Raw genomic sequence first — 16,286 nt, 5'->3', positions numbered from 1 at the left:
CATTCTTAGCTGCCTAGGGATGCCTACAGATGCCTAAGGTCAGTAGGGGTGTGGTTTGCACTGGAAATGGTCTTAGGAGGCTTACATAGGCATCTCTATGAATCTTTGTAGGCATGAGACCAGTGCCTTAAAAAGAGACCTTTAAAATGCATTTTTAAAAACAGCTACAATTCTATGAACAGCACCTATGCATGATTGACATGCGATCGGTAGCCATTTTTTAGGCAGCAACCAATACCAGCGCTTTTTATAGAATCCAGTCCTAAGTGTATAGTCCTCAATGGAGACTGCCTCAGTTTTGTTTTATGAGCTGAGAACTTTTCAGCAGCCCCTCATATAGTACTGTTTTCTGGCATATATTTCTCCCATTTATTAAGAGATACTGTATTTTTGACTTTTGCTATAGGCTTGTAAATACATCTAAATGTTAAAAGACTTCCATATTAAGAAGTAAACAGTAACTATAGAACATCTGGGGTCTGATTCTATAAGAGACACCTAACTTAATTGACAAAATACCCTTAGCCTCAATAATTAGTTTAAAAAATTAATTGGGTGATAGGCACCTATCACAATGTACTTAGCAGCGCCTAATGCCTAAGTGGGCATTTCTATGGGCGGAGTATGAGTTAGGCACCATTAAGCGTGAATTTCCAAAAACTTAGGTGTTGAAATGTAGGCCTTTAAAACCCTCACCTACATTTTATGCACCTACATTTTTACATAGGTGCCGTTAGCCACAATTCTGTAAATGGCGACTAAGTGTGATTGACATAAAGTCGGTGCCTTTTTTTAAGGTACCGGATGATATAGGCACCATTTATAGAATCAACTCCCTGGTGAGTTTGCTTAGTTTTGACAAACATACGAGTTACTGTGTTCCTGTTTTTTGGGGCAGTATATATCCTTGTATTATTTGAGGAATGTTACGCATGGCCATAGAATGATAATATTCTCATTTTTGTACTACAAACCTTATAAAGTTCTCCATACCTATATTTTTCTTTTTTCTTCAAATTAAAGTTAAAATAGGAAGCAGATCAATAAATATGGTTGCAATTTGCAAAAGGTTTATCTGGCTCAGTAGCCAGATAATGATTTATACAAATCATTTTTTCATATAGTTTATCATATTTAAATTACTGAATCTGAAAAAACTACAGGAAGATTTAACTAATAAAACAAGATTGCTGCCTCTAGAACAGAATTACATAAAAATAAAGGACAATAAGGGAAGTTAATGTGCCTAATGTTCTAGTATTTGGAAACCACTGAGTACTTATATACAAGCGATATATCAAATACAATACAATACAAAAGGGCCCTTAGGAAGACAAACAACACAATTGATATGAGTATCATATTTATTTTAAAAATTTTATATACTTAGTTATCTGCTTGCTTTCTTTTTAGGATGGATAGCATCTCCTTGAATTCTGAAACCGGCAACCTTTCTATCAATTCTTCATGTGCTGATGCAGTTCTGAACTGCAATACCGAAAGACCTTATGGGCTCAATGAATCAAGTCCAATGATTCCAAATTTTTATTTAGCGATACCTCTCATTTATTCCGTGATCTGCGCGGTGGGGTTGACTGGAAACACTGCTGTCATCTATGTCATTCTCAAAGCTCCCAACATGAAGACTGTAACCAACATGTTCATCCTTAATCTGGCAATTGCTGATGAGCTCTTTACTTTGGTACTGCCCATTAACATAGCTGATTATCTGCTCTTGCAATGGCCTTTTGGGGAGTTCATGTGTAAACTGATCATCTCCATTGACCAATACAATATTTTTTCCAGTATCTACTTTTTGACTGTGATGAGCATTGATAGATATCTTGTTGTGGTGGCTACAGTGAAATCCAGAAAGATGTCTTACCGTACCTATAGAGCAGCCAAAACTGTGAGCTTATGTGTGTGGATTTTTGTCACTGTGATCATATTGCCTTTCATCATTTTTGCCAAAATCCATGATGAGTATGGCAGACTTCAGTGTGTCTTTGTCTTTCCAAATCCAGAAAGTATGTGGTGGCAAATGAGTCGAATTTATACGCTGATCGTGGGCTTCACCATCCCTGTCTCTACAATCTGCATATTATATACCATGATGCTATACAAGCTGAGACACATGCGCTTGAATACCAATGGCAAAGCCTTGGACAAGGCAAAGAAAAAAGTGACATTCATGGTCTTGATCATCCTAGCAGTGTGTCTGTTCTGTTGGACCCCTTACCACCTTAGCACAGTGGTGGCTCTTACCACAGATATCCCTCAGACACCTCTAGTCATTGGCATTTCTTTTTTTATCACCAGCCTAAGCTATGCAAACAGTTGTCTAAACCCCTTTCTGTATGCATTTTTAGATGACAATTTCAGAAAAAGCTTTCGAAAACTGGTAGAGTGTAGAACATCTTAATGACTTTGATGTAATAATACATGATTCTTGCAAATATTTGTTTTAAAGAGTATGGAAGTACACTAAAGGGCCTTTTCACTAAACCACATTAAGCACTTATCCCCAGATTATATATTGGGGGTCCATATTTGTGTGCCCAAATTTGGGTGTGTTTCAAGATTTGTGCACAACTTAATTAGCTAATGAGCTATTAACCATCAATAACTGGATGCTAGCACCAATTATTGATTTTAATTGGCACCAATTAGAAGTTGCACACAAATCTGAATGCACACTATTCTGTAATGCTGGGCACTTAAATTCCATACAAGGAAATTCTATAAAAAAAAAGTTAGCACCTAACTTAATTAGTAAATTGGCTTCATTTGTGAACTTTAACAAACTCATAATTGAATAAATGAAAAATAATTGGGAGATAGGCACATATTTTCTTAGGCGCAATTCTACACAAGATAGGCGCCTATCACATGGTGCCTATCGGTGCCTAACACCAAAGTAGGCATGTTTAGGGGTAGAGAAAGACTGAGGTGAGATTCTCTAAAGGACTTAAACACCTATAATGTAGGCCTTTAAAGCCCTGGCCTATATTACAGATGCCTAAATTTTAAGTTAGGCGCTGCTCAGCGCGATTCTGTAATGGGTGCCTAAGTGTGATTGGCATGCAATGGGCACCTATCTTTAGGTACCTATCTCTTTAGGTGCTCAGTTACAGAATCTGGCTTATAGTGTGCAACCTAAAAAGGAGTGCGGCCAGCAAAGAGGCATAAATGGATCATGGGCATTTCAAAACACTGTGCAGTGTTATTGAATAACTAGTATTTTAGCCTGTTACATTAACGGGTGCTAGAATATATGTCTGTGTGTCTTTATTTCTGTCTCTCTCTCCCTCCCGCTGTCTGTCTCTCTCCCTGGCCTCCTTTGTCTGTCTGTCTTTCTGTGTCTCTTTTCTTTTCTTTCTATCTATCTGTCTCTCTCCCTGCCTCCTGCAGCAGCATTTCTCTCCCACCACTTCCCTGTGCAGAAGCCACAGCAGCATTTCCTCCCCCTCCATTTCCCTCCCCCCACACCACTTCCCTGTGCAGCAGCAGCGTTTCCCCTACCCCCCTTTCCCTCTGTCCTCCCATCTGTCTCTGTCTCTCTCTCCTCACCTCCTGCCTCTGCGGAGCTCTCGCAGCTCCTCCTCGTCCTCCTCCAGCCAGGCTTCAGCCATCTGCCACTGCAGCCTGCCGCCGCTGACAGCCGCTGCAGCCTGCAGCCACCGACAGCTGTGGTGGCCAACATCCGCCTCGGACAGCCGCGGCGGCCGACATCCGCCTCGAAGGATTCTGTCTGATGCTGCCTGCACCGCTGCCAGCCACCTCAAGGCATCGCAGCCTGCACGTGGTGACATCCACCATGCATGCCTCAAGCCGCCCTGGTACTGGCCCACTCCCGGCATCACTGGCACCGCCGCCATCCATGCTATGTGGGAAGGTAGGCTCCATGAGAGGCCCGCGGGGCCAAAGCCGGTCAGTGTGGCTGGAGCTCGGTTTCTAGCGCGCATGCGCACTCCTGCCTGCCACGGACATACAGAACACGCAGGCAGGAGTGCACATGCGCCGCTTAGGGTTTTAGTATAAGAGATGGATTTCTGTACCCAACCTGAGCACAAGGACATACACCAGGTTTCAGCAAACATAAGTCTGTCACCCAGAGTTGGGCACAGGAAGTGGTGCTAAGCTCTATTCTATAAAGGACATATTTATTTAGCTTTATATCCCATCCTCCCCAAAGAGCTCAGAATGGGTTATAGTTTACATTTACAGTGTTACAATATAGGGTCTACAAACAGTGTGTTGCAATATATCTTATAGGATTATTTACTGATGCCGGTGAAGGTTTGAGGGAGTGACTAGGCAAAAAGGTAAGTTTTTATAGCTTTTCTAAAGTTAAGAAGTCCTTTAAGGTAGGCTATTCCAGTTGTTTGGTAAGAAATGGGTATAGGATCATTTCCAGGCTGTCTGGAGTTGGAGGAAGTTTCCTGATGGTGTACGTAGGTGTATAAAACCAACAAAAATCCTTTGGAGTCTGATGTTACTGATGTTATTAAAATAATAAGGTATTCCACAATCTTGGAGCAGTGAAGTACATTCACATTTGTAAACAATGGAGAGGACCCAACACAGTTCATGTTTTGAATTTTAATGTCTTCTTCAGGGATCCCAATTGGTCTTTCCAAAGAATTTGTGGATCTGATGACCTATGCCCAGCGTAGGTGAGTGTTTTCCTCGAGCGTGTGCTAGAAGAATGAACACGTGTTGGGTCTTCTCCAACGTTTACAAATGTGGATGTACTTCATTGTTCCAAGATTGTGGAATACTTTATTATTTTAATAAAGCCTGCATCAATAACATCAGAATGCACAGTTTTTTTTGGTTTTTGGACTCTTATCCTCCTGTGGATTCAAGGGGGTCAATCCTTTGGTTGTGTATGTAGGTGTATTTCATCTTGGAAGAATAGCCCTTTGTAGAATAGTGCTCAGTGCCATTCTTTTCTGACACCCATTTTTGAGTAACCAAAAGAATAATGACCACAAGCTGAATGAAACAAAATATAAAAAAAATCAACAAAAAACCATTTATAAATAGAAAAATGCAAAAACAAATAGTACTAGACTAACAAATATAGGGCCAGATTCACTAACTATGCCCGATCGGGGCCCGATCCAGGCCTGATCTGGGCAGGGTCCGACGAATTCACAAAAGAAAAATCTGCAGATGGGGGCGATCGGAGGAATGCCCCCATCTGCCTGCCCGGATTGCTTGTGTGCGATCCCCGCGCATGTGCAGACCATCTGCTTTCCCTGCAGATGGTCTGCACATACTATTTGTGTCCTTTTTTTTTACTGGGTTTTTTTGGGGGGGGCCCGACTCTCCTGCTCCTATCTCTGGCGGTGACAGCCTCTTCCCGGCAGAGAGGGTAAGTGAAATGGGCTGGATGGGAAAATTGGTCGCTAAGGGGTCACAAACTGATCGGTACACGATCGGTTTGCTTTGCAAAGTGGGAAATAAATACCTCAGTGCCACCCAATTTGCAGAACAGCTGAAAGAAACAGCTGTGCTAACACAGGGACAAACCCTCTTCAGAAAAACAAAACGGTAGAGATGAGACACATCACAGGTCAGAAAAACTGAAAGGCCCAAATTCTGTAACCGGTGCCTAAGGTTAGGCACTATTTTGGAGGCGCCCAACTAGATAGGTCGCCTATCTAAAATTGAATAACAAGCTCAATTAAGTTATTAAAATCAGCAATAATGAAACTTAGGCGCCTATTAAGAAAGAGCGATTCTGTAACAAGGTGCCTCTAAAAATTTAGGTGGCATTCAAAAAAATAGGCATTATGCATGTTAGGCGTGGGCATGGCTTTGTGTTAGGCGCCTTGTTACAGAATTGCCACTCCATATTTTTACAATACACATTTTTATAACTACTCTTTGAAAAGTAATTTAGCCTATAGTCAGTTTTAAAGACTATAGAGACTTACAGATTATTCAGAATTTAAAACACAAGCACTGAAGAATGTCTAATAGGGAGCGACACTTGAGGGAGAGAGCCCTGTATTGTCACCAGATAGGAGAATTTTATTCTTTATATTATTTGAACTATAGTGATACAGCATTAGACTCCTGAGGAAGGCACTTGGACCAAATTCTCTAAGCAGCGTCATAAGTTAGGCAGTGGTAGGGCGACCTACTGCTGCCTAACTCAATTTAATTTAATTGGCATGGTAATTGACTGCATCATTTAAAACCAATTAAAAATGTCATTAAAAAGTAGGTGCCCATAGGCGCTTACAAAAAGGGATGCCATAAATCATGTCTACAGAGGCCCCTAATGGCTCCTAAGATCAAAGTAGGTATGGTTTATGCCGGAAATGACCTTAGGTGCCACTAGGTGTCTCTGTAGATGCAGCTTTCATCAAACATAGGTGACAGTAATGTAGGCCTGCAAGACCTAATGCCTATGTTAGATGTAAGCTGTAATTCTATTAATGGTGCCTATGTGTGATTGACACACTGTCAATGCCATTTCTGAAGGCGCTAGACGATTTAGGCACCCTTAATAGAATTCGGGCTCTTGTCTGCCAAAACACTGGTCTGTAGGGTCTGTTTGTTTGTTACCTATGCATATGAATAAGCATTAATTTTACACCCTGAGATCCTGAATGGAAACAAGAATCAACCATAGCAATTGGTTTGCCCAAAAATAGAATGGAGAAACTGATGGTTGCCTAAGTTAACCAGTCCTCCCAGCAGGCAAGTTAAGGACTATGTAGTTGGCCTGCAGCCAGAATCTGATTGCATCCAAACATTGTTGGAGTGGAGGAGAAATCGGGGTCTCTGGATTTTGGGTAGGAAACAAGCAAGACATCATTGGCAATAAAAGTATGAATTGTAAAGAATGTTCTTTAATAAAGAGTAGCAAAGGGGTTGGAAAATATATAGTATTGAATAGTAAAGGGACAAGAGTGGGCAGCAGATTTGGAGGAGTGCAAATTTGTGGAAGATGATTGGTTAGAGAGGGAATGATGTAAATAAGTCAAGGACTCTACCTGAAAGGGCCCATGCTGGTGAGTCTTGTTAGCAGAATCTTGTGGTCGACAAGGTCAAATGCAGGTGTGAGATCCAGGGAGACCATTAATGTGGAAGCTGAACAGACAAAGGCCCTGTTTACTAACCAATTAGTTCACGCTACTCGATATCTGCGCAAGCTAAACACTAACATAGCATATATATGTTAGTAATATGGACACGTTAGCATTTAGCGTGCGCTAATTCAATTAGTGCACCATAGTAAAACAGGGGACAAGTTGTGCTAGCGATTCCAGCACAGCATATGTTATAAAGCCCAGAGGAATTGAATAGGCTTTGTCAAATTTGCTGCACTGGAATTGATAACAGGGCTTTATAAAAGGGGCCAAATCTTTGCAGCTGCACTTGGTAAAGTCCCATGTTAAGCATGGTTTAGTAAAAGGGTCCCTAAAAGTGCTATATATGGTTTTTTTATAGACTTGGCATGGCTGCACTCATGCTTTAAATGAAATCCTACATATTAAAATACAAATGTAATAGTACAAGAAAACAATTTTAACATTATAATGGGATGAAGGGGCTTTCTTTAAAAAAAAAAAACACTGTAGCCTTAAATGGATTTATTTACAATAGAGCTGTAGAGTATTATTTACTAATTATGAAATTAGTTTTATGTTGTATGCTCAATTTATTTTATTGAAAATGTCATTGCAATAGTCCACGGTCAATTTAAACTTTAAAAAAGTTAAATAAAATACTCAAACAATATTCAATGAACTATGAAAAAAAAATCCTTCATTATAAAACATGCGTTGTTTTTTTTTTTTTTTTAATGAAAATGAATTCTTGAAGTCTGCTTTAATAAATTCTTACTTACTGAGCATTAAGTTAGTGATTTTATCTTCAGCTGCAATATGGGTGACTCTCCCAGTAGCATCCATTCCATTTTTTGTAAATAATTATGGAAGGATTGGTCCATTCTCAAACTAATGGAATATCTCAATCAATTTTCTAAAAACACAAGCGCACCTTAGTAAAAGGAGCCCATAGTTATTATCTACCATCCCATATATTACATATAGGTATCAACAAATAGCTGTGGTTCTTTATTAATTTTCAATTCAAGAACAGTGCAATGAAATATACATACAATTAAACTTCATAAACAGCACTTACTATCAAGCAAAGAATATTATAAAATATTATCCCCCCTCCCCCCCTAATTCAAGAACAGGAACAAAATCAGAAAACAGCACTTACATTTGATCAATGAATACTGCAAAATATAATTACCTCCCCCCCCCCCCCCTCCCTGGATGTGCAAATCAAATAGAAAATAAAGGCATAATTCAAGTAATCAGAATTAACAAAATTTGCCAATGGACCCCATATTAATTTAAATAGCTTATATGACACAATATTTCTGAGTTTCATTTTTTCATATTTTTAATAGTCTCTTAAAATTTACACAATCAGTACAGAGTCTAGTTTTCCAGGTAGGGCATTCCACAATTTCACACCAGCAATCGAAAACATTCTAGCCTTCATCACTGTATAATGCACTAATTAGCTAATGAGGCTGTTACAAGCAATTATTGTCATTAGTGGCACTAATTAGGATTAAACCAAAAAAAACTCTGTGGAGTGACGATGTTCCTAAATGGACTTTATTTGAAAGTGTCAGAGTTCCAAAGGTACACTGAAATCATCCACATAAAATAATTCCATCCACATAAAAAATAAATCATCCACATAAGAGCCTTAAAGGACTTAGTCCGCTAGGGGATACAAGACCCAACATGTGTTAGAAATAGGGGGCTAGTACATTAGGCCAAGTTTTATCTGTCCTAATTATTAGCAACCTATCTTGCACATCTAGTGACACCTAGGTTTACTACACCTATTCTTTGGCCTAGATTCACAAAGCAAACCGATCGTGTGCCGATCAGTTTGCGACCCCTTTATGAGCAAATTTCCCTCTGGCCTGATTCACTTACCTCTCCTGCGATCCCGCTTCAAATCCGTGCATGCGAATGAGGTGAAACGCATGCAAAGTAGGCAGGGACGTGATTCATAACACAAAAATTTACACATCCAGACTGGGCTAGCCAATCAACTGAAGAACTGACTGCTGGGGACCAGTTGAAAAACATCTTTCTGATTCTCCAAAGCCCTGCTCTCTGCTACCTACCCCAATCTCTCCTGCCTTCCCCCGATGTTCTTCTCCTGCCTGCCCGAACTGCTGCCTGCCCTGAACTGCCCTGATCGCCTGCCTGCCCCGACTCTCCCACCCTTCCCCGGCAGTGCAAGTCCGTTAAAAAAAGAAGAAAAATAAATCTCTGATGGGCCCGGAGGTCCAGCGCATGCGCAGAACATCTACAGATGGTCTACGCATGCAATGGGATCATTTTACAGTGATCCGGGCAATTACTTCAGACCTGCCCAGATCAGGCCCGAATCGAGCTCGATCGGGCAGGTTCATGAATCTAGCCCTTTGTCCCTAACAATTAAAAACGTTCTTATTGCAAGATGCATTTAACTGCTCTTGAACCTTCTCATCTTCAAATCCACCAACCGCTTTTAAGAAGCGATCCCATTCCCAATGTTTTATCCTTTTCCCCTCCATTTCCTTTCAACTTTTTTTTTTTTTTAATTTTTATCTCTAATAATGTAACTTTACCCCTTTCCTCCTCCTTTTTAATCCTCACTTTCAAGTCCGTCTTGTCTATGTCCTCAATGTACACTTCCCTCCCTTATATAAACATTACTTTTAACAAGCATTGCTTTTATTTCTATTTAGCATATTATTGTAAACTGGCTAGATACCTGTTGATGGTCGGTATATTAAAAATTCAATTAAACGGGGCCTTGGGTAGAGAATGGGCATGGAGAGTATATTGCAGTAAGCACATGGCAACTACTCTATACTAACCAATTGCAATTAGTGTAGCTCTATGAGCATCTCATAAATTGGAAGGAGTAAATGCATCCTCACTAAATGTAAACCAGGTTATGCTCACTAATTGGACATTTTAACACACCTCCTAATAGATGCCAGGTTACATTTGCACTATGGAAGAGTAAGGGGTTATCTTTCATTAATGCATACGGCAGGGGGCTGATAGTCCAAGGCTGAGAGGACTACATGTCCCAGACCACACTGGCGCTTTACAGCTCAGTGCTGAGCCACATTAACAAGGTAACCCTGCTGAGTCAGGGCGTGGGACTCAGCAGGGAGGTATTTATCTGCCACAGAGAAAAGTCATTTAAGGAGGTCCCTGGTGGAAGAGAAAGAAACTCCCTAGCTTTCCCCTAGATGTGACTGAGGCAGAAGGCCTAGGGAAGCTAACTCCACTTGAGCTGAGAAAGACTGTACAAGGTGAAACAGTTACTAACAGCAGGGCTGAGGATATCAGGGCTGTAACTGTGAAACAGCTTTGGCCGCATATGGAAGCCCTAGAAGGAAACATAGGAGCTAAGGAAAACTGAATGGAAGAGCTGACCTGTTTTGCTGAATAGAATCTGCTGAAGGTAAGATTCTCCTATGTGGAAAGCTCTGCCTGTATTCTAATGTATGTGAATGAATGTTGCATAAAACAGTTTCTTGCCAACTGTGATAAAAAACTGGTTTGGAGTGTGGCAAGCCCTACTACGAATGTCAATGGAAAGTAATGAGAAATTTGAAAAGCATAGCTGTTTCTTTGGAAAAGAAACCATTAAGGGAACCTTGTGAAGAAGCAGGCTCTTTCCCTGCTGTCTAATAAAGGGTTCTTTTTGTTTTGAACACTACAAAGTGCAATGCATATGTTTGAGGTAAATCCAATCCGGCTCTGCACATGCACATAATGTTCTTGTGTTAAGGTGCAGTAAATGCAAAATGCAACAAGCTTTAGTAAAAGGGGTAGCTATCTGGGTTCCAGGTTGAATTACACTGGTGCCAGAGTGGAGGAGTATCTTAATGGCATACATGGCTGAGATCTGGGGAACTCGGCACAATTTCCACTGCTAACTCCTTATGATCCTGGGCTACTCACTTATAGAAACATAGAAACATGATGGCAGATAAAGGCCAAATGGCCCGTCTAGTCTGCCCATCCACAGGAACCATTTTCTCTTTCTCTCTCCGAGAGATCCCACGTGCCTATCCCAGGCCCTTTTGAATTCAGACACAGTCTCTGTCTCCACCATATCTTCTGGGAGACTGTTCCACGCATCTACAACTCTTTCTGTTAAAAAGTATTTCATTAGATTACTCCGGAGCCTATCACCTCTTAAATTCATCCTATGCCTTCTCATTGCAGAGCTTCTTTTCAATTTAAAGAGATTCGATTCCAGGTACAAGACAGATTGTGAGCCCACTAGGGACAGAAGAAGTACCTGCATATATGAGCTTTGATTGTACCACAGAAAGGTGGTCTATCAAATCTATGACCCTTTACTCTTTATCCTAGTGAAGGAGTCTGGGACTGGTTTTCCTAAGTGTTGAACTAAGTTTTCTCTTTAATAAAATGTTGAATTATGTTTAGCTGCAGACCTAACTTATCTCATGTTCTAGCCTGCCTGCACTGGGTGTTTTAGCTTGGGCATTCTAGCTTCTTATGGCTATCTCAGCATATGATATTGTATTCCGCCCTCCTGGACATGTAACAGAAAGACTGCAGGGCTTAGATAAGTGACCTGCTAGTGACCTGCTAGTGTGAGCTTAGGACCAATGATTGTTAAGAAAAGTAACACGTGAAAAGTTTTTTCTAGAATTCAATTGTATTGCCAGAAGAATGTATAAATATTTCTGTAACTTCCTGGTTTCGGGACTTCTGAAGCCAGCTTGGGCTCAGGGGTCCGCATATGCTGAATAAACATCTGTGCTTTCTTCAAGTCTCTAAGTTTTGTGGCTGCCCAAAGTGACCTTTCACTAGTAGTCAGAATATACCCTGATATCCATGCCAGTATTTGGGAATGATCTGCTGCTTATAAAAAATTTTTAAAAAAGCTCACAGCAGCTGGTGTTTAAAAAATCGCTATCACAGACTGAATATTAATTCATATCAAATATGGATAGAAAGACTAGCACAACTAAGTTAACTTCTATTGCATGTTAAAAGTTAGTGTGGCAAGTATCCTATGCTTGCTTTTTAAAGTGGTGAGTAGACATGACGGGTGGAATAGAAGCATGGCTGTTGGTGACTGCTAGAGCATGGGTCAGTACCACATGCTACTTTTCAAGGCTGCTGATAGCCCCACTGAACTTACTGCCACCTCAAGTGGAAGAAGAGAGTGTACATAAGAACATAAGAATTGCCGCTGCTGGGTCAGACCAGTGGTCCATCGTGCCTAGCAGTCCACTCAAACAGCGGCCCCCATGTCAAAGACCAGTGCTCTAAATAATAATAATAACTTTATTCTTATATACCGCCAACAATCTTGCGACTTCTAGGCGGTTTACAATGAAGATAAATTGCACAGACATCGAATTACAGAGTGTAGCGGCGAATATCTGATAGTAGCAACAATAAAAATAATAACAACAGTTTATAGATTGCAGGACCGTGAAGTTCCATGCGGTTCACTATGAATTAGAAAAATTCCATAAATTGTGAGGAACATTCATAGTTAGAGATTAGAGGTTAACAGTTTACAAGATCTAAATTGGGGAGGGATTGCGATGGGGGCTATTGTTCCGATTCGTTACCTAGGTATTTCGAGAACAGGTATGTTTTTAGGTGTTTCCTAAATTCACCATAATTGTTTGAGTGTGTAATTAGTTTTTCCAAGTCTTTGCCCCATAAGGCTGCTTGGTATGATAGAAGTCCAGCCTCACCTTTGTACGTTCCAGTTTAGCAGGAACTTGTCTAACTTTGTCTTGAATCCCTGGAGGGTGTTTTCCCCTACAACAGACTCCAGAATAGCCTTCATTTTCTACCACTCTCTGGGTGAAGAAGAACTTCCTTATGTTTGTACGGAATCTATCCCCTTTCAACTTTAGAGAGTGCCCTCTCGTTCTCCCTACCTTGGAGAGGGTGAACAATCTGTCTTTATCGGCTAAGTCTATTCCCTTCAGTATCTTGAATGTTTCGATCATGTCCTCTCTGTCTCCTCTTTTTAAGGGAGAAGGGGCCCAATTTCTCCAATCTCTCACTGTATGGCAACTCCTCCAGCTCCTTAACCATTTTAGTCGCTCTTCTCTGGACCCTTTCGAGTAGTACAGTATCCTTCTTCATGTATGGTGACCAGTGCTGGACGCAGTACTCCAGGTGAGGGCACACCATGGCCCAGTACAGTGGCTTGATAACCTTCTCCGATCTGTTTGTGATCCCCTTCTTTGTCATTCCTAGCATTCTGTTCGCCCTTTTTGCTGCCACCCGCACTGCACGGACGGCTTCATTGACTTGTCAATCATAACTCCCAAGTCTCTTTCCTGGGAGGTCTCTCTAATTACCGTCCTTGCAGTCCTGTAGCATGGCCACAGCCTCCTACCATCTGATCCTCCCAAATCCAATTCCCTTCCTCTGCACTCATCTGATCTAAATCCATGACCTTCTAACCCTCTATATGCATACCCGAGATCCACTCCCTGATTAGCAAAAGGTAATATGCCCTCCCTGTCTTAAAGTCTACCCCCAGATTTGCCTAGACCAACCCTTCCCCCACTCTCATCTCCTTTAGGCTCCAATCACTCCCAGGATTTATCTAGAGGTGATTGTTTGTAGTATAATATATAAGAGCAGGAATGGTCCCCCTCTTCTGCCACCTTTCTGGCTCTGGATCTTAATATAACAACAATGACCCCTAGACTTAATCGTACAGTACTATTGCTAGTAGTCAGCCTTCCCTAAAGGTAGTTCTGAAAGACTGCTGCTTGGAGTGGCCATCTGGAGATAGGTGGAACTGCTCCAATCTTGGCCCACTATTCTACCAATAATCATCTCTGGTTGAGTCCTGAGGGTGATGGAGGACTATGGGGCCAGGGTGAGGGGAGGGATGGAATGTGCAAATCTAGATAGAGCTTTGAGTCAGGAGAGGAACATATCTTCCACAAACTTGACACGAAACAAATCACCTTGGCCATTCTTAGATTCATATGTTCGTTCTGCTCTATAGACACTTCTGCCTCTCTCTTTCTCTCTCTCTATTTCTCATTCTCTCTCTCTTCCTTTATCTTTCTCTCTCTTTCTCTTATCCCTCCTGCTTCTCTGTCTTCTTCTATTCCTTTTCTAAGCAGTTCCAGATACTCTGGATCCTTCTCATTAATCTAGTTTTATTCAAATGATTGTAGATACGAATATTTGATACATGATTTTTATTATGATCTATATGTTTGAACTGCTTTCTGTTTATAATTCCTATAATATTCAATAAAATCATTGAACTAAAAAAAAAAAGAACACCTAAAAAAAAAAAGGAGAGGAACATATCATCTGTTGTTAATTGGGGAAGCGGAGTAGAGGAGATCATAGAAGGGATGCCATTGGGAGGATTGAGTGAGTCAGTGAACTGAATTGGGGGAGTGTTGAGGAGAGGAGAGGAGTGGGAATGTATGTGAGTGGAGCATCAACATATCATTTTTCTTCCTGATAAATTATGTATTTGCATGTAATGTGATTCTGTGTGTTATGGCTCTAACCTGTGAGGTAAATGAAGGGTAAATGCTGGGCCTGTCCCCTGCATTTTCTGCATGACTTTGCACTTACACTTGGTTAAGTTTTCTTGTTAATGCACAGTAATTGCAAAACCTTATTGTACTCTAATAAAAGGGCCCCTTGGAAAATTAAAAGACAGATCAAGCTTCTTCAACCCACAATATATCAGATCTAGGTGTTATTCAAATATATCTCCCATAGCTATCTATAAAGAAAATTTAAAAATGTATACAATCATAAAATAATTACAGAAATGGGAAAACAACTACAATATAATAAGGACCTTTACTCGATCCTAATCCTTCTTGACCTTTCTGCTGCCTTTGATACTGTTAATCAGAGCTTACTCTTTGATTCCGTAAATTTGTCCACTCCTGGTTTGCCTCCTACCTCTCCCATTGCACCTTCAGTGTATGTGTTGGTGGGTCCTCTTCTGCTGCTACCCCACTAGTGGTTGGCGTACCCCAGGGTTCTGAGACCAGGCGTTCTATACAGAATCCAGCCCTAAGAGTACAACAGAAATGTAGAAACAAAACTGTGGACCTTTAACAAACATTTAAACTGAGATAAAACACACATTCTGCTCTCACAGCCTGAGGAAGAGCATTCCATAAAACTGGTGCCACATAAGAAAGCCCCCTTTCTACTAGATGTCAACTTCGCAGTATGCACAGGAGAGACTGTTAATAATAATGAACCCAAAAATGCAAATTTCTCATAGGCATATAAGGACATACTAGATCCACTAGAGTTTAATTTTCAAATCTATTGACCAAAACTTATAGAATAATGTAGGTTGTGCATGTGGCATAGCTCACTTAGGCTTAAAAACATAAGAATTGCCATACTAGGACAGACTGAAGGTCCATCAAGCCCAGTATCCTGTTTCCAAATATGGGCAACTCAGGTCCCAAGTACCTGAGTAAAAGCAAATTGGACACGATCTTGAATGAAGGGAATCTTCGGGATCCCAGTCAGCATGGATTCACCAAGGGTAGGTCCTGCCAATCCAATCTCATCAGCTTCTTTGACTGGGTAACAAGAAAATTGGACTTGGGAGAGTCTTTGGACGTCGTGTACCTGGACTTCAGGAAAGCTTTTGACAGTGTCCCACACCGCAGGCTGCTAAGCAAGATGGAATCGATGGGGTTAGGAGAGACACTAACTGCATGGGTCAATGATTGGCTGAGTGGCAGACTTCAGAGGGTGGTGGTTAATGGTACCCTCTCTAAAACATCGGAGGTGACCAGTGGAGTGCCGCAGGGCTCGGTCCTGGGTCCACTCCTTTTCAACATATTCATAGGGGATCTGACTCAAGGGCTTCAAGGTAAAATAACACTATTCGCCGATGACGCCAAACTATGTAATATAGTAAGTGAATGCAGTTTACAGAATTATATGGCGCAGGACCTGCTTACATTGGAAAGTTGGTCCTCAACCTGGCAGCTAGGCTTCAATGCTAAGAAATGTAAGGTCATGCACCTCGGAAGCGGAAATCCATGCAGGACGTACTTCTTGAACGGAGAAACTTTAACTAGGACTTCAGCAGAACGAGATTTAGGAGTAATCATCAGTGCAGACATGAAAACTGCCAATCAAGTGGAGAAGGCTTCATCTAAGGCAAGGCAGATATTGGGTTGTATCAATAGAAGTTTC

General features: G+C 41.1%; 1 protein-coding gene across 1 annotated transcript; it reads left to right on the top strand.

Moving 5' to 3' along the window:
- Window positions 1-1,414: 1,414 nt before the first annotated feature.
- NPBWR1 (neuropeptides B and W receptor 1) lies at window positions 1,415-2,422 on the top strand. The gene is made up of 2 exons (XM_033930115.1): window positions 1,415-1,469; window positions 1,512-2,422. Exons 1-2 carry the CDS (start codon window positions 1,415-1,417, stop codon window positions 2,420-2,422), a joined length of 966 nt encoding a protein of 321 aa, XP_033786006.1.
- Window positions 2,423-16,286: the final 13,864 nt, after the last annotated feature.

This window comes from Geotrypetes seraphini, chromosome 2, assembly GCF_902459505.1.
Source record: "Geotrypetes seraphini chromosome 2, aGeoSer1.1, whole genome shotgun sequence".
In the NCBI taxonomy this organism is placed as follows: domain Eukaryota; kingdom Metazoa; phylum Chordata; class Amphibia; order Gymnophiona; family Dermophiidae; genus Geotrypetes; species Geotrypetes seraphini.
The sequence above is the reverse complement of the archived record's forward strand: the minus strand, read 5'-3'. Positions and strand labels throughout refer to the sequence as shown.